This window comes from Natator depressus, chromosome 20 (assembly GCF_965152275.1).
Source record: "Natator depressus isolate rNatDep1 chromosome 20, rNatDep2.hap1, whole genome shotgun sequence".
NCBI lineage: Eukaryota > Metazoa > Chordata > Testudines > Cheloniidae > Natator > Natator depressus.
The window spans coordinates 992,761-1,014,715 of record NC_134253.1 but is presented as its reverse complement, the minus strand read 5'-3'; the positions used below and the strand labels follow the sequence as shown (position 1 = coordinate 1,014,715).

Here is a 21,955-nt window from a genome sequence, read left to right as displayed (position 1 = left end):
GGTAGTAACAGACGTAACGGGATGCAGTGGGGCCAAAGCAGGGCAGTGCAGCTAGCGGGATTTACCTAGGTCTAAGCGATAGATTGCACAGGATCAAAGAGCAATGGCTCTGAAAGGCCTGATGAAGATGGGCTCACCTTCCCCGTCCCCAGGCTCCCCCAATTGCTGCTGGGTACCCTGCACCTCTCTTCTGTGCATCAAAGTCAGAGCTTCTAAGGCCAGAAGGGACCCCCAGACCCCCTAGGCTGACCTGCATATCGGGCCATGAAACCCCACTCAGTGACCTCAGTACTGAGCCCAGAGAAATACTGGGGCTCATGGCAACGGCAAGGAACTGATCTGGTGTGATGTACAGCTCCATGGGCTGCTCCGAAGTATCCTTCGGGCCAGCTGTGCTTTATGGAGACTCACGGACTGGGTCCTCCAGCGGGCTTTGGTATCAGGCTTATCAGTGATACAAATACACTTGTCACAGGCAGCCAAAAGTTTCCCAGCTGCTCCAATGGAGAGGGAGGGTTTTTTGTTTTTTAAATTCTTCCTTGTAAAAAGGAAATTCTTGCCAAACTAAACATGATGAAGACTTGACCTCACCACTGTCCCCAAGCTTTCCAGCCCCCTTCCTCCCCACCGTGCAGCCGTCTCCTTTGCTTCTGGATCCCTTTCTAAATGGACGAGCCCCTGGGTCCTGGGAGCCCAGGGTTCTCCACCCACCTCCGTCTGTGATTTCTACATAAACAGGCTGATGGCTCCGTTTCCTGCAATTCACAGAGCCCTGCCCATTGCCCGCCGCTGAAGCCAGAACAGGAATCAAGATTGTTTAGATTCTGGCCTTGATGGGAAAGGGGAGTCACGCAAACACACACAGCTCCAAGCCGCACAAACAGATATCTGGCCCAGACAGCAGCTCCGTGGCTCCAACCATAGGGCAGCCTCGCCGGGACCTTTCCTCCCCGAAATAACTCGCTTTGTTGTTGCTCCCAGAGGGGAAACAGAGACTCAGCTCCAGTGGGATACAGGGCTGGGAGCGAGAACCACCTCCAGCCCAGGGAACCTGCGGCTTTTGTGGAGAAAGCACCAGGAGGCAAACATCCCGTTCAAGGGTGAGCAAAGGGGTTGGATGCGTCTGCAGGCTGAACCCATGCTGGGCGACTGGGTTCTCTAAGCCCCATCCCCCAAACACTGCCACAGACAGGGCAACGTTCCTGGCGGGGGAGAGAGAGGAGCTCCGCAGCAGCTGCGCCCTGAACCAGGGACAGTCACATGGGCTGCACCCCAATCTCACCTGGCCCACAGCCCGGACCCACTGCAGACACCATGGCACAGATTCAGCCCTGATGTAAGCAAAACCCACTCCTGATGGAATCCAAGTGCCAGCTCACTCCAGGGTGGCACCTGACCCTTCATCTCAGACAGTTTGGATCTCCCCGGCTGGAGGCAGGATCCTGCAATAGTAATTGCAACCTCCATGGTGCCCAAGTTTGGACGGCTGCTGTCCTGGCAATCTAGGCCCCATCCAGAGCCAGGCCTTGGACTCCAGCCTGGAGACAAAGGAAGGTCCCAGGAAATGGGCTTTGGGCCTAGAGGCACCTCCAAAGGGCTGGGTTAGTTCCTGTCATCCATTTCCTTTCTCTCCCTCCCCTCTTCCTGATCTCATAGACTCAAAGGTCAGAAGGGACCATTGTGATCCTCTACTCTGACCTCCTGCACATCGCAGGCCACAGAATCTTGCCCACTCACTCCTGCAACCTCTGACTGTGTTAGCCAAGTCCTGAAATCATGATTCAAAGACTCCAAGTTAGAGAGAATGCACCACTTACTCTAGTTCCAACCCGCAAGTGCCCCGTGCCCCGTGCTGCAGAGGAAGGTATAAAACCCCCAGGGTCTCTGTCAATCTGACCGAGGGGAAATTCCCTCCCAACTCGGCGATCAGTTAGACCCTGGGCACGTGGTCAAGACCCACCAGCCAGACCCCTGGGAAAGCATTCTCTGTAGAACTCAGAGCCCGCCCCAGCTAGAGTCCCATCTCCAGCTGCTGGAGGTATTTGCTATTGGCAGATGCCGATGAGCCGTACGCTATTGATCTCCTTCCTTCCTTCCTTTTTGTCCCTACTCTTTCTTCCTCCCTTCTCTCCTCTTCTGTGTTCTCTGATCCCTTCCCCCCCTTCCCCCAACTCTATCCCCCCCCCCTTCGTCCTCTTTCCCGCTCTCTCACACGCTAACACAGATGGCTCACGGGTTCTGTAAGCACCACAGCCTGGATGTTGTAACATTGCTCCAGAGACCCAAACCATCTCTGTCACAAGTAGCCTCATGACCCAAGCCTGAGCTCTCTGGTTCTCATCAGTATCAGAAACACAGTCTGCAGGGGGGAGGAGGGGGTCCTGAGAACTGCTGAGAACTCACTTTATTCTGCTGCTTTCCAAACAGCTGCTTCTAGAAGGAAGCTTCTGCTCCAGAAACTGAGATTTAATTTCCTGCACCCTCTGCACTAGTGACTCACCATTCACATGTTCTCTGTCGTTTGCTCACCTCATTAGGTCTCCACACCACGGCCTCAGTGTCTCTGTGCCGGCTGGTACTATGGCCCCTCAACTCAGAACCAAGTGCAGGACTCGGGACAGAGAGCCTAGCAGAGAAGTCAGCATCACCGATCCCAACAGCTCCAGAATCAGGAGTCAGGCCCCAACATATTACGAGACTGGCTTACAGATTGTACGATTTTCAAAGTTACTGTACTTGAGGCTCGTTACCTTCTGGTTTGTGATCCCTTAGGGGGGCACTTGAGACACATTTCCAGGCTTTTCTCTGCAATCATGCGGGCTAGAAATGTACTTTTTTCATTTTAATTGGAAGTTGAGACTCCCGCATCATCAGTCTCCTCTCAGAGCAGGGGCTCAACGTGAAATCTTGGCCCCCACTAAAGTCAATAGGATTTTTGCCATTGTAGTCAATGGAGCCAGGATTTCACCCTAAATATTACAAGACTGGTGAAAAAAGTGGCAAGACCCGATTCTTAGAGCCGAACTTCCTCTCTGGATTATTTCTAGAATCAACCCCCTGGATCCAAGCACCAAAACCCAGTGCACTGAAATGCTTGAATGTCACCCTGCAGACTATCCTGCAAGCATGGGGAACCGAATGAAAGTGTCTGCCCTGGAGCAATATCCCCATCCCAAGCCAACTGAAGCACAAAAGGGTCCAACAGATGGCAGCATCAGTGGTGGAAAATCAATTAGAAGTTTCAAGTCCTTTCAGTTTTAATAGCCCTGAGAGTTAGTAACACAGGGAAGAAGAATTTTTAACAATTGTTGTTTCCCTGGAAGGGTTGATGGCTACCATGAATCACAGACCTGGTTAAACCTGAAGGGTGTGCTGACCACCTTTCATTCACGCTAAATGCAAGAAATGAAGTCCCTTTTATGTAGTGATAGTTGGACACAATAGAAGCCACCACCCAAGTCACTGGGCTGCATGGCAAAGCTTGATCAAGAAGGAACCCAGGGAGAATAAATGGGGTTTCTCTATGACAGACTGAAAATGCAGGGGCTAAAGGATTTTTTGACATGTGAGAGAAGCAGAGAGTCCAGAAAACCAGCAGACAGCATGAGAAACAGTTGTGAGACAGAGAGACAGAACTCCTTGGGGCACAGGACTGGCTGGAGAAGCTGGCTTGGAAATTCTAAGGAAACTTCCTGCTCTTTTTTCCTTCTGTGTTTTGGGAAATAGGACCCTGTGTTCATTCACTGTAAATAAACAGGATTACGCCAGAGAAATACCTGACTTGTATCATCAATTTCTTCTCTAATGGAAACAACTAGGCAAGGCGCCACGTATTGGCAAGCTGCTCAGGGCAAAAGAAGCAAGGCAACCGTATCTTGTCTGTAACCCTTTGAACCACAAATAAATAAATAGTGGGACCAGATTCTCAGCTTCTGTAAATCGGAATAGCTCCAGTGAAATAAACAGAGCTACATCAGTTTACACCAGCCAAGAACCTGTGTGGGGATAATCAGAGTTAAAGCAACTTTAATTCCACCTCTTCCCCGCATATGCTATTGATATGATTTATAATGCAACAGCATGCCAAGCATTTAAGATGTTATGCTACGGTGTCCTACATAATCACATAAGAAAGCAGGCCGATGTAATGACCTATCCAAGATGCTTCTATTAAGAACGTGGGTGGAGAATGCACAGTTAACATTTCTTTGAAAATGGAAGTGCACTCGGAGCGGCAATTCCCCACAGGCCACTCTGGCGCAGAGCATACAAGGAAGCAGGGCGATGAATGCTTGCAGATGTGTCGCTGTCTTTCCTTGACCCCCTTGGCCCCACAGCCTCCTCTTGCAAGCAGCGTGCCAGCCCAGGATGCCACTGCAGCGGTAAGGCCAACCCCGCTCTCTACTCAGCACAAATCCGGTCTTAATACACTCTGGAGTGCGTTTAGTGCTGGTGAAAGGCATCAGAGAGAAAGCCCCGAGATCCTCTCTACACAGGCCCAGTGACCGTGCTTGTAGGCTCCCCTCCTCCACTGCTCCACCAATAAGCCCTAATGGTGCCTTGGCAGGACCATCTGAGCATGCAAAGGTTCAATCTTGGTGGCCCATTCAGGCCTTGGTCCATCTGCTGAGGCTGCCAGCAAGTGCCTTTCATGATGGTGGTTTCTGGGCTGTGGACACGTGTCCGGAAGAAACTAGATCAAGCCCCACCAAACTCCTGATGCACAGACCCCCCCAAGCAGTAACTACGTTCTGGTCCCATTGCGCTGGGCTGGATTCAAACCAGCTCCCTGGGCTCGAGACATTCATGCCTGGCGCCTCCTGCAGCAATCCACGGCTGTGCAAAGCAGGGCTCCGAATATCAGAAAGACAGCCCCTTGCGCTTGTGTAGCTAACCGTCCAGAGCAGCCATGAATTGTCCCCAGAGGGCACTGCCTCACTGCGATAAAAAACCCACCGCGCTGAATCTCAAACCCAGCTCAGCTGACTCGGGCTCATGGGGGGGGGGGGGGCTGCAGGGCTAAGAATAGGTGTGCAGATGCTCCGTCCTCGCAGGGTCTCAGAGCCTGGGCTCCAGCCCGAGCCTGGAAAGCGACACTGCAGTTTGACAGCCCAGAACCCCGAGTCAGCTGGCCCAGCCAGCCCCGGCTGTGCTGCAGGCCTTTCATCGCAGTGTAGGCACAGAACAAGACCAATGTTTTCCAAGGGGGCCATGGAGTTTGGAAGCTTCAGTTTTGGGGACCGTGATCTTGGGTCTGATTTTCAGAGGTGCAGAGCGCCCATAACTTCAGTTGAAGTCACTGGGAGCAGTAAAGCTACCATTAATGGCTACCATTAACCACAGACCTGGTTAAAACTGAAGGGTATGCTGACCACCTTTCAGTCATGCTAAATAGAAGAAGCTTTGCATGCTGTCAACTTTCGGTGGTGATGAAATTGACCATTTCTTCATAATCTGTTTTCTATCTCTTACCTAGTTCCTGACCCGAGATAGCCCTTTGCCTCGGATATCTGGACTAGTTAGCGCCTTCAGCAACCTCTTATGAGGAACTTTGTAAAAGGCCTTTTTGAAAGTCTAAACTAATTGTGTCCACTTGTTCTCCTTTATCTGTTCTGTTATAGAAAACGGTAGAGAATTTGAATAGATTGGTGAACGTGGTTTTCCTTTTCAGAAGCCGTGCTACTTTGACCCTATCATATCGTTAATTCCATCATTTCAGCTAATTTACCAGTCTCTAGTCTGCAATTTACTATATTTCCCCAGAGCCCAGCACCTCTGAGAATCAGACCCCAGAGGATACTTTTGAAGATTGAGACCTAAGCCCTTCTCCTCTTCCCAACACCCTGCCCTAGGTACCAGGTCCCTTCATGCTGCTTGGTTCACACTGGAGAACAGTTTAACTAGCTGACATGAAACCAAACCAAGAAAGAAAAGGAGGACTTGTGGCACCTTAGAGACTAACCAGTTTATCTTGTGCCACAAGTACTCCTTTTCTTTTTGCGAATACAGACTAACACGGCTGTTACTCTCAAACCAAGAAAGAGAATAATCAACGAAATTATCACCATGGTTCGCACAGTCACACGCTCGCATGGGAGAGATCTAGGAGTTGTGCCCAGCAAACCACGTGCAGAAAAGCCTTTTTTGGTTTTTGAGTGCCAGGATGCATCTCATGACCTGGTTCCTTATTTTTGTTCCCTGAGAACCAGCAGCTGTACAGACGCCCCCCTCCCCTCCCAGGGCACACGAGCACACTGCCAGCAGCAAGCGCTATTCCTGCCTGGGGAGGCAGCAGATTTAGGCAGTTTCCAGGACACTGCCGCTCTAGGCTGGTTGTCAGAGGTGCTGAAGTTCCCCTTGAGGTCAGAGGCAGCTGTGGGCACTCACAGTCCTCTACAAACCAGGCCATGGGTTGCTAGATCGAAATTTTACTTCAATGGGCTTTGAACCTAAATTGGGAGAGCTACGGAGATTCCCCTCCCCCATCAGTACAGAATTGGCCAGGTGCACTGGGCAGTGACATCTTCTGCCACTGAAGCGTTCAGGAGCTGACCAGTGGTCTGATCCCGGGAACATGCTGTTATTTCTAGGGCTAGAGAAAATGTAGAGCTGGGAGCCCGAGATCAGATTTGCTTGGCTCAAGGGTCTCCTTCAGTCCCATTTCGGAGCCGAACTGAGCCTTGGAGCCTTCCAAAGCTTGCTCCGGGGACCTTGGCATGCCTGGTGCAACGTGCTCAGAGCCAGCAGATGCCTCGAGCAGCCGCATTGCACAGCATGGGCTTTGTGCTACCCTGCGCTCGAGGTAGTTGCTACATTAAAAACCAGAGAAACAGGTTTTGTTATTTAAAAAAAATTCAGCCCAGACGCCCCCTCCCCACCCACGTGTTTATTTTCTCTCAAATTCTGTGTGTTAGAGAAACAGGAGGGTGAGGTTGATTTTCTGTTTGTGCCGAGAACAGCAAGGGTTTAGGTTTTTTTTTCTAGCCTGGAAGCTTTTTAGAAACAGTAACAAACAAATCCTGTGAAGCATCTCTGACCCCCTCCTGGGGTGTGAGTGTGTGTTAGAGCCGAACACCCCATTCCAGGCCTGAGAACCCTGCTGAGCTACAGGAGAGCAGCAGAATGCTCCCCACCCGTTCCTTCCGCACCCCAACCCTGCATTGGCTTTCTCCGCTGGCGCAGCACATCGAGCTAAGGCCGAGCTACCTGGCTCCTTCTCCTGAGCACTTTAGTCATTCTGCGCAGCGAAGGAGCCATTCACGGGGTTCCATTCCACGCTGAATTTCATTTCCCACCATGTTCCCCTTAACTTGTTTGGGCCCTCTGACGTTCCACAGTCTTGGCAAACCAACATCGTTTTGTGTTATCTGCAAATTTTGCTTCCTCCCTGCTCCTCTTCTTTTCCGGATCATTCATTAATATCAGCCCCAGCACAGCTCCTGCTGTTAACTTTCGGTGGTGATGAAATTGACCATTTCTTCATAATCTGTTTTCTATCTCTTACCTAGTTCCTGACCCGAGATAGCCCTTTGCCTCGGATATCTGGACTACTTAGCGCCTTCAGCAACCTCTTATGAGGAACTTTGTAAAAGGCCTTTTTGAAAGTCTAAACTAATTGTGTCCACTTGTTCTCCTTTATCTGTTCTGTTACAGAAAACGGTAGAGAATTTGAATAGATTGGTGAACGTGGTTTTCCTTTTCAGAAGCCGTGCTACTTTGACCCTATCATATCGTTAATTCCATCATTTCAGCTAATTTACCAGTCTCTAGTCTGCAATTTACTACATTTCCCCAGCGCCTTTTAGAAAAATCTGCAAAACATTTGCTACTCTCCAATTCTCCAGTAAGGCAGCCGATTTTATTGCACTACTTGTCCAGCACTAGACCCATTGCACATTATATAATTATAGTTTACATATTGTTTCATCTTCTGAAAGGGGGCACAAGGCCAGATTCTGACTTCAGTTACCCTTGTGCAAATCCAGAGTCATCCCACTAACTGCAATTGAGGTAAACCCAGATTCTAATCTCAGTTGCGCAAGCATAAATCAGGAGCAAATTCTGCTGGCTTCAGTACGGTTACTCCGCTTTACATTCAAGCAATGGAGTGGTTCTCAGCGGCAAGTGGTGAGATCTGAGGGAGATCAGAGTCTTAAGAGGAGAGGGACTCCCCTTGCTGTGAAAGGGGGACCCAAAGAACCGTCTGCTCCAATGTGTCACAGAGGGGGCAAATCAGGAACAGAACAGAGGGGGTGAGGAGTTACAAATACGGGGCCAGAGTCTCAGCTGCTGTAAGCCAGAGGCGCCCCAGTGAGATCAGGGCTAGGCCACTAACTGAGGAGCGGGCCCATGACGAGATCTCTGGTAGCGCGCTTTCTGCTTTGGGCAGCAGCCTAAGAAACATCCCGACACCCACAGAGGGAGCAGCTCATTCCAACTCACCTACGGCTTTCCCCCTCTCATTGACAGCACCGGCCCCGAGGAGAGGCTGCTTGTGAGCGGGCGGGCTCTGCAGAGCCTCTGGAGGCGGAAAGGAACCCTGCCAGACCCAAGTCTGGGCGTCCTGTCTCCGGCTCTGCGTCTGCTGCCAGCGGGGCTGTGGGGACCCTTTCCCAGGGCCAGAGGCGACTCTCCTTTGGTTGCAGTATCTGGATCCCGGGCTGCGACAGACAGTTTCCTAGCTCAGCCCAGGCAGCTCCCCACTGCGCTGCAAGCTCCAGCCTGAAGCAGATTCATGGGTCAGCCTCCATTCTCCCCAGCCCACACACCAACCTCCCTAGATTCGCAAAGGGATACTGGCAGGGCAGAGCTTTGGCTCCGGTGTTAGTTCCAGCCGTGGTTGCCTGTCCCAGCCGGGGAGAGGGGTGTGTGCATCTAGGTTCCCTCCCCAGTCCCGGGGGCTCTCCCCCTGTTTTCCAAACGCAGCAGTTTGGCAAGATCTCTGAGCTCTGGATGTGGGAGAAGTCAAAAAATGTTTCTTATTACTGCCTCTTCCTGCCTGGCTTTTCTCCACCACTCCCAGCTAATAAAGCATTTCCTATTGCTGAGCATACAGCCACAGCCTAGCTCCCTTCCTCCTGCACACACCGGGCCCCTGCTCCATCCCGATTGTTCTCCCGCCCGCCCAGTCCCCGTCCAAACAATCCCCCACGCCAGGGTGTGCGGGTGGGCGGTGTTCCTGGCTCTTCCTCAGGCTCCCACCAAACCCATGTCTGGACAAAGGGAAATGCAGCCTCCTCACAGTCTCCTCACAGAGCAGCCCGGGCCTAGGGGTTTGGCAGCCGTCAAGCTGCCTCAGTTTACTGGGCCGGAGTAGGAGCAGACGAGAGACATTCCGGGAGCCATGCTGGTAGCTCAGGTGGGGCCAGTGTAGGGGCGACCAGTGTGTGGGGCTGGGAAGCAATTGAGGAACTTGTTAGTACCGACTAGTTGGGAAGGAGCCCCGCTCCTTTCAGTCTGTGCTGACCCCAGTGCCCCAGGGCGGCACTGGGGCTGCTGTGCGGCAGGGAGTGATGCAAGTGACTCCGTAGGGGGCGCTCTGCCCTCACCATCAGTGCTCACCCCAATGATCCCTAGGGGGCGCTGTGCTACTCAAAGGTGCTCGGGTGCTCGCCCAGAGCCCCAGAGCAGTGCTAGGGCGCGCGGAGCTGCAGGTTCTCTGCCCTTTGAGAGCATGCTGCCCCCAGCTGGATGCTAACAGACACTGTTACTGCTGGGGGCTGTCTTTCACATGGGATGCCATCTCCTGGTCCCAAAGGCCCCAGAGCCCTTTTTGCAAGAGTTGGGTGTTAACCCTGGTGTTCAAATTCCCACAGGGGGAGGAGAGAGGGTTACTTCCGGCCTAACCGCAAATGCCTCTGGAGCTTCCCTGCAGAGACAGACTTGTGAGGCTGGCTGGCATGGCTGGCAGGGCTCTCTGGGGACCGGAAACAGCACTTCCCCTTTCGCCTTTTTTAATTCATTCTTCTGGGTCATTCTCACAGTCAGCTGATTCTCCCTCTTCCTCTCTCCCATTCAGGGAGCTCTCCTCCAGCCTCAGGCCTCCGGCATGCTACTTCTTCCTGGCCTTTTAACTCCTCCATTTGGGGAAGGAGCAGGGGGCCAGCTGCACCTGGACTGGCATCACATCCTGCTTTGTAATGAAGTCACCGGGTCCCACGCTGCTCTCCTTAACTTCAGCGAAGAGACGTGACCTCCACAGCAGCGTCCTGGGCGCACACCGTTAAATCTGAGTTAAAGATGCTTCTCTGCAAACTACATGCCATTAGATCCTCGCTCTCAGGCCTCCCCTACAACCACTCCCAGAGCTGGGAATAGAACCCAGGCATCCTGCCTCCCCGTTGCCTGCTGTAACCACTAGACCTTAATTGCTCCCAGAACTAGGAACAGAGCCCAGGTGTCCTGCACTTAGACCCACATCACTAAAACTTCGATGCATCAATTGTGTGGCCCCTGGCCCCTAATTTTTACCGATTGCTGAAGCTATTCCGGGAGATTCCCCCCCAACATGACGTAATGTTATTAGTTATATTGGACCTAGTAAAATCTCCCAGATTGCTTTCAATAGCTACTGGGAGATGGGTGCCGATTTCGGTAGGCTCCCGGCAAAGCCGGGAGGGTTGGCAACCCTACATGTGACGTAAACAGCAGGTTTAAAAAACTGGAATGAAACATAAAGGGCCCAAATTTTAAACCGTGCCTGTGAAAGTTTCTTGCCTGTTTTAACCAGGGGGAGCTTTCAGTCCCATTGCAGGTTGGGGGAGGGGAAGGGGGGTAGATTTTGTGGAGCCCGAGTCCCTGGACTGGGAAATAAACAGTTTCAGTCTGATTCGGAGGGGGCAGCTGCTGCGCTGAGGCGGAAAGGACGGCTGGGCATGCAGGGAGCCTGCCTTCACAGCCCCCGATTCCCTAAGCACATGAACGAGCTTTGTTCCGGCTCTGAAACCCCAGCGGCCTGATGGGGATTCGGCACCCCGGGTTGTTCCTGGCTCGCTCCTGTCCCAGGGCAGGCGTGTTCTGCCACCCCTCCGCTCAGCTGGGAGCGCTCAGGCGGCCCCAAGGAGGTCGCTGGGACGGCTGGCTGGCTAGCGGGAAGCACATGCGTCAGCTTCTGCAGAACTGAGGGCCTCTGGCGAGAAGCCCCAAAGGGAATGGGGTGGGAAGGTTCAGACAGTGAGAAAGGACCGCACAGTCTGGGCGCCTTTAGGAAGGAATTCTTAACTCCGGGTCTAACCAGCCAGACGCTGGAGCTGACCCGCCTCCTACACGCAGGAGAGAGGAGCTTGGCTCTTATATTAGCTCCACTGGTTTATTTTTTAAAAAGGCCGAGTTTGGGGGAAGGGGGGGGGGCTCGTTAACTCATTGTTTGCCGGAGGAATATCAAAAAACCCCTCTTCCAAGGCATCGGACCAATGTGTCCACAGCCATAGACAGTCCAGCGCCCAGCACTGCCATGGGACAGAGGCATGCGTGGAACCAGCTGCCCGGGAGCCCCTCAGTTGTCCTCAAGTTGCTGACATGGCCACTCAGACACTGCCGTAGTGAGACTAGAGCTCCGAGCATCCTGCACAGAAATCACAGGCCCCTGCCACCTGGGCGAAAGGAGAATCTCCGCGGGGCATTAGCCCGACAGAGCCCGTGACACACAGTCGGTGTAGCACTGCACAGATATGGGGTTTTATGCTTCCTTTGAAGTGGCTGTCAGAGACAAACGGGTGCCAGGCTGGACAGACTTCTGAGGTGCTCCTGCTGGGTTTAAGGGGCTGAGGGTTGTGAAACAGATGTTTGGAACATGGGAACAGAGGCAGCAGGTTCCTGGCATTGCAAAGAGAAAGGCAGCAGCGGCAAAAGACTGTGGGACAATACGCCATGCCTCTGAAGATGTCAAAGCACTTCAGATACCCTTGAGTTAATCCTCAGAATCCCCATGCTGTAGGTAATCATCTCCACAGTACAAGATGGGGAAACTGAGGCACAGGGGGGCTGCTTGTTTCAGTGGTCACCAACATCAGCAGAGATTGGGTGCAGGACTTCTGGGTTCTGTTGACATCTCCTACTCGAACCATTCCAGTTCTAACACACACACTGAAAACCCACCTTTCTCCCTAGTGGAGACAAGCCCTAAGACACGCTCTCCTCCCAGAGCAGGCACTCAAGCCAGGGCTGCAACCCCGAGATTGTATTGATTCTCAGAGCCATGAACACAACCCAGGAAGCCTGAGGGTGAGGCCATGTCTCTAACGCTACAGCACGCAGCCTCCAGGAAACCAACCCTCAACACAGCCCTTCATCCCGGCAGCCGGGGCCCGGCAACTCCAGATCTGCCAACTGAGAAGTCCACAAACTAAACTAAAGCAAAAATACGACAACCGTTCCCAGGAAAGCATCGTGAGCATGCAATGCCAGGCTGGAAACTGCAGCAGGCCAGGGCCTCGGTGCAAGATTTCTGCTACCCTCTGCCTCCAAAACCAGCCTCTCGTTTGGAGACTCTCCCTCAGCTGGTAGAAGCATGGGGACTGGGACACACACTGGAGCAGTGGAAAGCAGAGATGCACGCACACACTCGTCAGTTCACGGTTACAATCACCCCCAAAGCCCGATAAATTCCCCTTCTGGCTCTTACAAAGGCAGCACTTGTGCTTTGTGCCGCAAAAATCCAAGCATCCCCCAGGCGCGCCTGTCCTCGCTGGTGCCTTGCGCTCCCGCCCCCGCCCGCCGGCAGAACAAGGCTAGCGGCGTGTGCAGGGCAGTTACTCGCCTGCTCCATGTGCCGTCCGCCCCCAGCCCATATGCGTGCGGAACCCGCGAGCTGGCACAGCACGGGGAGGAACCTGAGCATTAGCCAAGGGAGGAAGGGAGCAGCGTGAGCCGCGCTTCCCGTGTCTGTAGGCCTGTCCCTCCAAAACGCTGCTGCACCAGAGGTCAGTTAGAGCCTCAGGACACCCCTGTCCCATCACTGACAGGCAGCCACCTCTGGGGAGGAACTCAGCAGCTGTGTAGCATCCACACAGCAGCAATACACAAAACCAGCAACTGAACCCGCAAGGGGCTATTTTAGTGAGGGAGGCAGGAGCAGCCAGGGGGACACGGGACCCTAGGGATCTTAGGGTATAAACGCCTCAGGGCAGAGACAGCCTGCACAGAACCCAGCAAAACAAGACCCAGCCCCCCAAATCAAAGGTTATTATACATCCAGGCCCACAGTGCTCTGAGCACCTGGCCTTTTAACCCTCCCCCAAGAATGGCTGGGAGCTGCTGTGTTGTGGGTGGGACAACCCCGGTGTAAATGGAAAGGCAGCAACATGCTTTACTTGAAGCCAAGGCTCAGCAGGGCGGGCTGAGTTCCTGGCCTTGCTGCAGCCCGGACACTGCCTGTCTGTCTCTGAGCCAGCCCTGCCCTGAGGTAACGTTCTAGCTCAAGAGCCAAACCCAGTAACCGCTGCAAGGTGCTGGGCATGGAGCTGCAGGTTAGTCTGGGCCCGCTGCTCTCACGTCGCTAGGTCTGAGCCCAAAGGGTCCCGTGAGTCCACTCGATGGCTCTTTGGCCCTTTGGTGTACAATGCAGTAACCCGGCTTTATTATGCGTCTCTAGACGACAGACAATCTTTTACCGTGCCGTTGCTTCCGTCTCTCAGCTTGCACGTGCCCATCTCCAGGGTCCCAGAGCACAGAGTGGCTCCTGCTGCGGGATCAGCAGGTGCGCGCGGAGACGGGCGAGTTGTGAAGACGCCATATTTTACCTGCAGCTCAGTGGACGAGATGTGACTAGACAGCTCCAACTGGATGCGTTTCGGCATGTTGTGTAACGCGACCGGGGCCTGCCGGCCTCAATTGCAACATAAATGGTTGCGGGAGGAGACAAAGCCAGGACTCCTGGGTTCTGTTCCCAGGAGCAGGGGGCTGGGAGCCTGCGGGGGGAGTAGGCTCTGGTTATTAGAGCAGGTTCCAATGTGCTGCAGAGTTGCCATGTGACCTTGGATGAGCTACCTACACTTCACCTATGTTCCTGTGCCTCCTGATCTGCAAATAGGAGCAGACCCGCCTCTGGGAGGTGTGGGAGTGGGCCCAGAGCAGCCGGCTGGGTCAGTGCCGGTGATCCACATGGGTGCCTGCAGGGAAACCCCCAGTTCCTTTCAGCTTGTGTCTGTTTCAGACCCCAAGAGGCCAGGCTCCTTAGAGACCCTGCCAGGGTGGCTCCAGCCGTGGGGCTTTGTCCCATATGTGATCTAGCATTAGGGCACAGCTCAATGGGATTAAGCCAGCTAAATCCAGGCTGCAGAGGGGTGGGAATTTATCCCACCGGCCACACCAGAAGTCTGACTTGCTGGGGAAAAGCATTGCCCACCTCCATCTAGGGCGGGGGACTCTGAGCGCTGCTCCAGGAGGTGGAGTGTATTGATTTTCCCATCCCCTTCCTGTTCTTGGGGCTGCCCAATCCTCTCCGTTCTGCTGCTCATGGCCCAGACTGTGGCTGTTGGTTCATTTTAACTGAACTCCGTTTTGGGGAGAGTCCAAGAGAGGGGCGATCCTGGGTAACTGCACAGCATCTGATCTCAGCCAGGACCCCACAGCAGGAACCTCCGTCCCCTCTCCACTCCTGGCCTGGCCCGGGTGGCGGGAGGCGTGTTCACATCCCACCTTGAGCCAGGCGCTGTATGTAGGGGGCAATGTGCCAAGCACAGCACATCCCCGCTCCCTTAACCTGGCCATGCCACGAGGCTGGAGCCAGCGCGAGTGCCCTCCGGGTGCTGTTCCTGCCAGAGCTTGGTGGCATGGGGCATGGGGCGCAGGGACCCGTGTGGGTCTGCTGCAGCTGGATGCTCAGAGGAGCTGCCGTTGCACTCCCATTAAGCACCAGCTTGCTGACCCTGCCCTGCTCCTGCCTCAGGAATGCGCTGACAGGGTTACTGCGGCGGGTGGAGCTAAGCTGGTCGGCTGTCTCACCCCATGGCAGGTGATTCAGGAGAGCCCCGGTTCTCAGCGAGGCCGTGGGCAGGTTTCAGGGGGTCTGCCAAAACAACCCGGAGAGCAGCGCCGGCGTTGGACTCGCTGGGGCCCAGGGCGGAAAGGCCCCGCCTGAGCCCCGCCATCCGAGGCGGAAGCCGAAGCCCGAACAGCTTAGCTTCACGGTGCCCCGTGGGGTGTGGGGCCCCAGACAACGGCCCTGCTGGCTACCCCTTGCGGCCAGCCCTGGCTTTTCATCTACTGGCTCTGCATGAAACCCGTTGTTGTGGCCCGGGTGGTTTTATAGCATGTTGGGGGGGTGGGAAAGAAAACGGTTGAGAAGCCCATGTCCTGCTCCTGCACTGCGGGCCCTGCTGCGGCAGCTGCCACCTCTCAGCACGGTGACTGTGCTCTGGGAAGATCCCCCGGCTCCCCGTGCGGGCTCTGGGCTCTCCTGGCTGCTTCCCAGTTGCCACCATTGCAGTCTGTGCCCTCTGCAGTTTGAACTGGGTGTGACGTCACCCTGCCTCGAGCTGTTGCGCTGTGCTGCTCCCCAGAGGTGGCTGCATTCCCACCGTACGGTGAAGTGACTCTGGAGCCTAGGCTCAATAGGTGTCCTAGGTTCCCAGCTCTGGGAGGGGAGTGGGGCTAGTGGTTGGAGCTGGGGATGGGGAGTCAGGGCTCCTGGGTTGTCATTCCAGCTCTGGGAGGGGAGTGGGGTCCCATGATTACAGAAGGGGACCTGGCGCTCCAGCTCTGCCATGGTGGTATGACCTTGGGCAAGTCACTTGACTTCTCTGCGGCTCCATGAGTAACAGGGGGCCGACGCTGGAGTGAGGAAGTTTAATACCCACCGAGCACTTGGATCCCCCTGGACGGAAGACGCTAGTGAAAAGAGCACAAGGCGTCGTCAGCCCTGGGGTTTGGTGTACTCATCAACGCCGATTTCCTGGCAACCGCTTTCAGTTTAATTTAAACAGTCGCGTTCTGTGAAATCGCAGCCAGATGAGGACCTAAATAATAGGGGGAAGGGGTCAGAAATTCACCCCTTTCTGGAATGTTCCTGATTGTTTCCTTCCTCTGTTACAAGCCGGGCGCTCCCTGGCACTAGGACCCAAAGGGGCTCAGCGCAGGGGTGTGAATCCCGGTGCACAGGGCTGGAGGAATGTCCTCGTACCTTACGCTGCCAGCTCCACTGCTAGGCAGCCATGTCCCGGCACGTTTTGTGCATTGCACGAAGTAAAACATCTCCGACACCAAAGTGATGGAGAACCCCCATCCCCTGCTCGCCCTTCCCACGCCCCGAGCCCCAGGGAAGCTGCCTCCTTGGGCCAAGCATCGGACTCCACATGAGTTCAAGTCTTTGGCCTTTCTCCACCCACGTTTTGTCGCTCCCAGTGATTTCCGGCTCTGGGGCAGCGGGAGCGTCACGTGTGAGCCGGAGCAGCTGTTCCCGCAGCACAGCGAGTGGTGACTACAGCCGGGAAGGTCATAAAATCAAGTGCAAGTTCTGGGCATCAGCCCTGGGTACTGGGTGGAAGTAACAGAGAATGGGGGCCCTGGGAAGGGCCCCAGGGGGTTCTGGGTAACTGGGGCACTGGGGCGGGGCAGGGCAGGGTCCCGGGGGCGGGGGGGCGTGTATACAGACTGGAGCACTGGGGCGGGGCAGGGCAGGGTCCCGGGGGCGGGGGGGCGTGTATACAGACTGGGGCACTGGGGCGGGGCAGGGCAGGGTCCCGGGGGCGGGGGGGCATGTATACAGACTGGGGCACTGGGGCGGGGCAGGGCAGGGTCCCGGGGGCGGGGGGGCGTGTATACAGACTGGAGCACTGGGGCGGGGCAGGGCAGGGTCCCGGGGGCGGGGGGGCGTGTATACAGACTGGGGCACTGGGGCGGGGCAGGGCAGGGTCCCGGGGGCGGGGGGGCGTGTATACAGACTGGGGCACTGGGGCGGGGCAGGGCAGGGTCCCGGGGGCGGGGGGGCGTGTATACAGACTGGGGCACTGGGGCAGGGCAGGGCCTCAGAGGGTTCTGGGTAACAGAGTGAGGCTGGGCAGGGCCCTGGGGGGTGCTGGGACTGGGGTTCTCCGTGGGGTTTAGTTGATTGGGGCTGGGCAGGGCCCTGCGGGGCACTGGGGCTGGGGTTCTCGGTTGGGTTTAGCTGATCGTTCACACACAGTCTGAAGCTCCCTATGTCTCGTTCTCACTGCTGAGCCCACCGGCCGGTCTCTGATCTGCCCCTTGGTGAAATGCCCTTTCAGAGCAGGGCAGCCCCCCAAACAGCAGACAGGGCGAGCATGTCCTTGAGGCGGCCCTGGGGCCTGACCCCAAAGCCCCCGGGCATGGCCAGCTGCCATGCTAGGAGCACCCCCCTCCCCTATGACTTCTTCCCTTTGCTTGTCTTCGTTTTCGTCATCGTCGCCTTCTGCTTCTCCGCTGCCTCGGCGGCTTTCTTCCTCTCCTCCTTCAGCTCCTTGAACTTCCACTTGGGCAGCTCCAGCGTGTTCTTGTTCTTCCGCGACCGCGGCAGCTTCTCCTTGCAGGCCGGGGGGAAGGTGGCCTTGACCAGTTTGATTCTGGGGACGTGGCCCCCGGGGAAGACGCTGTTCCTGCGCAGTAGCCGCAGGGGGAGGAAGCTCAGCATGCCGGAGGCGCTCCGGTACGGGACCAGGACGCGGGTCTCTGACACAGCCTGGCCGTTGCAGGAGGATGAGCCGGGCTCGGACTTGGCATCGGGATCCGGCGTGTACTCCTTGAGGATCTCCGGCACTGACAGCCTCTGCTTGCCCACCTCGGGGGGGCTTCCGGGGCAGATGGTTTGGCAGGCCGTAGCCACAAAGGGGCTGGCCAGGCATGTGGTCATCCGGACCATGTGGTCCATCACCCCGTCCGCCTCAGGGTCATGGGGGAGGTTGATGCTGAAGGTAGAGCAGATCTTCTCCAACAGCCTCTCGCACCTGGATTTAGTGGCCAGTGCCTTGGCCACCAACTCGGGCAGCATCGGCCACTCGGGCCGGTACTGGTCACTGAACTGCTCAGCTCGGGGCCGCTGCAGGATGTTCCGGATCTGTACCATGGTCTCGAAGCGCCCAGTCAGACCTGCCCACTCCCGGGCTGTCTTCCCCCGGACAGGATCCACCGCTGTCAGGTCAGCTCCTGAGACCACAGGGGGTAAAGAAAGGGCCCGTTATAAAAACGAACCCCTTGGCTGCATACCGGCAAGTGGCTTGGGTCAAAGCCCGAGAGCAGGCCTGTTCCAAACAGCTTCATCACAGGCTTCGTGGATGGGAAAAAGCTTTTAGAACAAAACAAAAGAGGCAGGGTGACCTAGTGGATAGTGCCCTGAACTTGCCTGGGCTCCGCTCCCAGCTTGGCCACTGGCCTGCTGAGCGACCACGGGCAAGTCATGGCACCACTCTGCCTCAGTTTCCCCATCTGTAAAATGAGGGTGAATGAGACTGGCCAGCTTTGTAAAGAGCTTTGAGATCTGCTGATGGAACATTGAATGAGCGCTAGATGGCAGCCGAAAACAAGGAGCAAGGCCCAGCGGGGGACGAGGGCTGGGATTCTAACCCCCGTCACCTGGGAAGAGGTTGTGGGCCCGTCTATGCTGCGGTTGCAGGTGTGATTGCAGCGAGTGTGGACGCACCCAGGTTAGCTGTAAGCTAGCTCGCGCAGGTCCCAGTGGCACAGCCTGAGAGCAGAATCAAGGTCCAGGCTTCCCTGCGACAGGTACCAAGCTACCTATGTTAAAGCTTGCTCACCCGGGTACCTCTCCCAAAGCAGTGTAGACATCCTCACTCGGGCTCTGCAGCGGGTTTCAGAGCCCACGCTCCAGCCTGAGCCCGAGCATCTACACTGTTGATTTAGCCCCATAGCTTGAGCCCGAGTCAGTTGGGGATTGGTCCTGCTTTGAGCAGGGGGTTGGACTAGATACCTCCTGAGGTCCCTTCCAACCCTGATAGTCTATGGTTCTATGATCCAGGCTCTGACACTCACGGCCGCAGCATTTTTTTTGCAGGGTGCACATAACCTGAAGAGCTAGCTGAGGTCAACCCTGCATACCTCCCCTGGGAATAACCTTGACTGGTGACACTGAGGTAAAAAACAGCATCTTGTCTCACTCAGATTTTACATGGCGAGAGCGATCCATGTGAACACACCTTCTGGCTGCGAAGATGTAGCCTAGGAAACAAGTGTATTTGACTCAGGTGAAAATCCTAGGGCAGACGAGGCAGTTGTCAGTTTTAACGTGAGTTAGCCGGCCAAGGTAACCCCTACGCGGGGGGCTGAGCTAACACATGTTAAAGTTACAATGGCCTCATCTTTACTGGGATTTTCAAATGAGTCAAAAAACTTTCCCCCTAAGCTCGGCCCTTGCCCAGCAATTCCCTGAGACACCCGAGAGAGCAATGCACCTGCCAGGAGCAGTGCGGTGACGCACTCCTTCTGCCCCTGCACTGCTGCCTTCATCAGTGCCGTCAGGCCCCGCACGTCCCTCCTCTCGATCTCCAGCATGGGGTAGTAGTTCAGGAGATAGTTAACTATTGTGACGTGTCCTTGACAGGCAGAGAGAGAGAAGCTGCGTTAGAATTTCAGAACATAACAAGAAATGAGTATTTAGCGCCCACTCACTGAAGGCTGCATGCATTAGCGGTGTGACTGGGGCATGTGTTCATGAAGGCCCCAGTGCGGTGCTTACAGGGGAGTGAACCAGAGTGATCATGCATGGGTTTGACTTTTTAAAATCCTAGGAAATTAAATGCAAAAAAACTTAGTTAACGCATCAGCCCCTCTGCAGGTAAACCAGGAAAGAATCCAAGAGTGCAGCTTCCTAGACTGCGGGGAACACAGCTGGGTGACAGCTGGGTCATGTTTCCCTCCTATTTACCTTAGTAAGATCCTGCTTCTCTTCCCCCCGTCCTGGGGTGTAGATTGGGGGTAGCCATGCTGAAGTGAGTAGAATTATTCTGGCTTAGGGAGAGGCGAATCAGACCCTAAATGTGCAACGTAACGGGCCAGATCCTCAGTTGGTGTCAATCACTGTAGCTTCACTGACGTCAGAGGAGTTATGGTGATTGACACCAGCGTAGGATCTGGTCCACTACCCAGCACTGCTCAGGCAGGGGCTGCTCTGACCCAAGAGGACATTGTTGTAGGAACCTGAACGTTGGAATTAAATTACTTCATGGTTTAAAAACTGCTACTGTAATGAGGCCTGATCGCAGGGCCGGATGTTCTGACTTCTGTAGCCCCTGGAAACATGCCAGCCATGGTTTCTGTGGGATTTTTGTTCCTCTGCTGGGGGTGGGGTGGGGGGTGGGCGCAAAGGGGGTGTTGCATTTTTGTGTCCAGGCAAAATGCGATGACCAGCTGCTGTGTGAGGCTGCACTGCTTAGAAAGGAGGCTGTTTTCTAGCCCCTGCCATTGAGTTATTTCTGGTTATTTCTCATGGGCGACTAGTCTGGGAACCAGGTCTGTCTCTCAGAGAAGAACGTGAGGATGGGAGTGGGCAGCAAGTTGGAAATGAGACATTATTGTTAAGGCTCCCATCACTGGGGTAGCTGAGAACATGCCTCTGTAATAATCTGTGGAACTCGCTGCTGCAGGATAACTGGACATTGCCTGTTTAGCTGCCCTCTAATTTCAGTGAGCGCTCCATGCCCCTGTACTCTGGGGAGCTCCTGGGTGCAGCCGCAGCACCGGCACGCCGCAGCTCCTACCTGCTTGGGCGGCGATCATGAGTGCCGTGTTCCCGTCATTATCCTGGTGATTGATGTCTACGTAGGGGCATTTGCTCAGCAGGGTCACGATGTCCACGAAGCCCTTGAAGCAGGCCACCATGAGCCCATTCTGGGGAGGAGCATTCAGAATCAGTGTGTCAGTGAATGCTAGCGTCTTCCCCACTGTGCCCCCAGCCCCCCCATGGCACTTGCCCCTCTTGCAGGGCCTCATGTACCCTCTCCAGTGCTGTCAGAGTGCATGATGGGAAAATGGTTTGCAGCACGAGAGTAGTTACGGGGCTGGGAACCAATAGGATTCCAGGTAAAGGGCAGTCCAAGGGTCCATCCAGTCTGCTATTCCTGCCTCCGGGCTGTGCCGGACTGGTGTGTCTAGTCCCCGTATCCCGCCTCCAGCAGGGGGAGCCCTTTCTGCCCCTCCCACGATGCACCTGGCCAGCCACGGGGTTGGCTCCCGCCTTAGCAAGGAGACGGGTGCGGAGTGTGGGCTGGGAGCCAGGGGGAGCCGCGGGGTCTGTCTGTGTCCAGCCGCCTCACTAGGAATCCTCTTGCTAGTCATCCCGGTCTCCCCCCAAGGGGCTCCGTGCCCACGGCACGGGAATGCTTACCCGCCCATTGATATCCAGCTCTGTGACCTCCTGCCGGCTCACTCCAAAGGCCAGCATCTCCTGCAGCAGCCTGGCGTTGTTCCGGGCACAGCACTGGTAGAAGGTGGGCAAGTGCCCACAATCCGCGGCCGGCGCGGGCTCGTAGCAGGGGTAGACGGAGTCGTCAGAGAGGAGGCTGCTGGTGTCAGAGAGCTCGGCCTCCTCCGTCTCCTCCTCCTCCTCGTAGTGCAGCTCTGGGTCCGAGGCATCCAGGCTGGTCTTCCAGGTCTGCAGCACGCTCTCCTCCACTGCTGTCATCTGTCATGCAGCCCATTCAGAGGGAGCAGGGCCTGGCACAGCACCACCTGCCCACCCTGCTCCAGGAGCCCCCGGGTGCCCTTCTCCCCTGGGTGATGACTCTGCAATGCAAGCCCAGGTCAGCGAGGCTGGGCCAGGCCCAGACCCCCCTCCCCTGCCCAGGGGCCGGTCGCTCTGTGGTGAGACTGGGGGGAGCCCTGGCTTCTCTGGGCCGCTCGCAGGGGCAGCTGGGACTGACGGGCACTAGAGGCTGATCTTGGCACATGGCTCCATTCGCCCTTGAGACCAAACTGGGATTAGACCCCCCGCCCCCGAGCAGCGTGAGCTGCGACCCAGGTGCAGAGCTGGCCGTAAAGCCATCGCCTG

At 55.6% G+C, this 21,955-nt stretch overlaps 2 protein-coding genes across 2 annotated transcripts in view; both read right to left on the bottom strand.

Moving 5' to 3' along the window:
• The window catches only part of ACVRL1 (activin A receptor like type 1), a 28,091-nt gene extending 19,136 nt beyond the window's left edge, over positions 1-8,955 (bottom strand). Inside the window, exon 1 of the mRNA XM_074935136.1 lies at positions 8,443-8,955. The gene's annotated coding sequence lies outside the window, so the exon portion shown is untranslated. The remainder of the gene's footprint in view (positions 1-8,442) is intronic.
• An 8,365-nt stretch (positions 8,956-17,320) lies between these two features.
• Positions 17,321-21,589, bottom strand: ANKRD33 (ankyrin repeat domain 33). Its single transcript, XM_074935320.1, has 4 exons — positions 21,293-21,589; positions 20,667-20,796; positions 19,362-19,502; positions 17,321-18,099 (listed from the first exon to the last, which is right to left on the bottom strand). The coding sequence occupies exons 1-4, from the start codon at positions 21,587-21,589 to the stop codon at positions 17,321-17,323; spliced, it is 1,347 nt and encodes a 448-aa protein (XP_074791421.1).
• Between the last annotated feature and the right edge of the window lie 366 nt (positions 21,590-21,955).

Bases quoted from the DNA above. Each gene is read 5' to 3' on its own strand.
- ANKRD33 (XM_074935320.1), bottom strand. From the start codon at position 21,589: ATGACAGCAGTGGAGGAGAGCGTGCTGCAGACCTGGAAGACCAGCCTG. The intron at 20,797-21,292 runs GTAAGCATTCCC...GCTCCTCCCCAG, and splicing joins AGCTGGATATCAATGGGCGG to AATGGGCTCATGGTGGCCTG. The intron at 18,100-19,361 runs GTGCATTGCTCT...CTGTGGTCTCAG, and splicing joins CACCGCACTGCTCCTGGCAG to GAGCTGACCTGACAGCGGTG.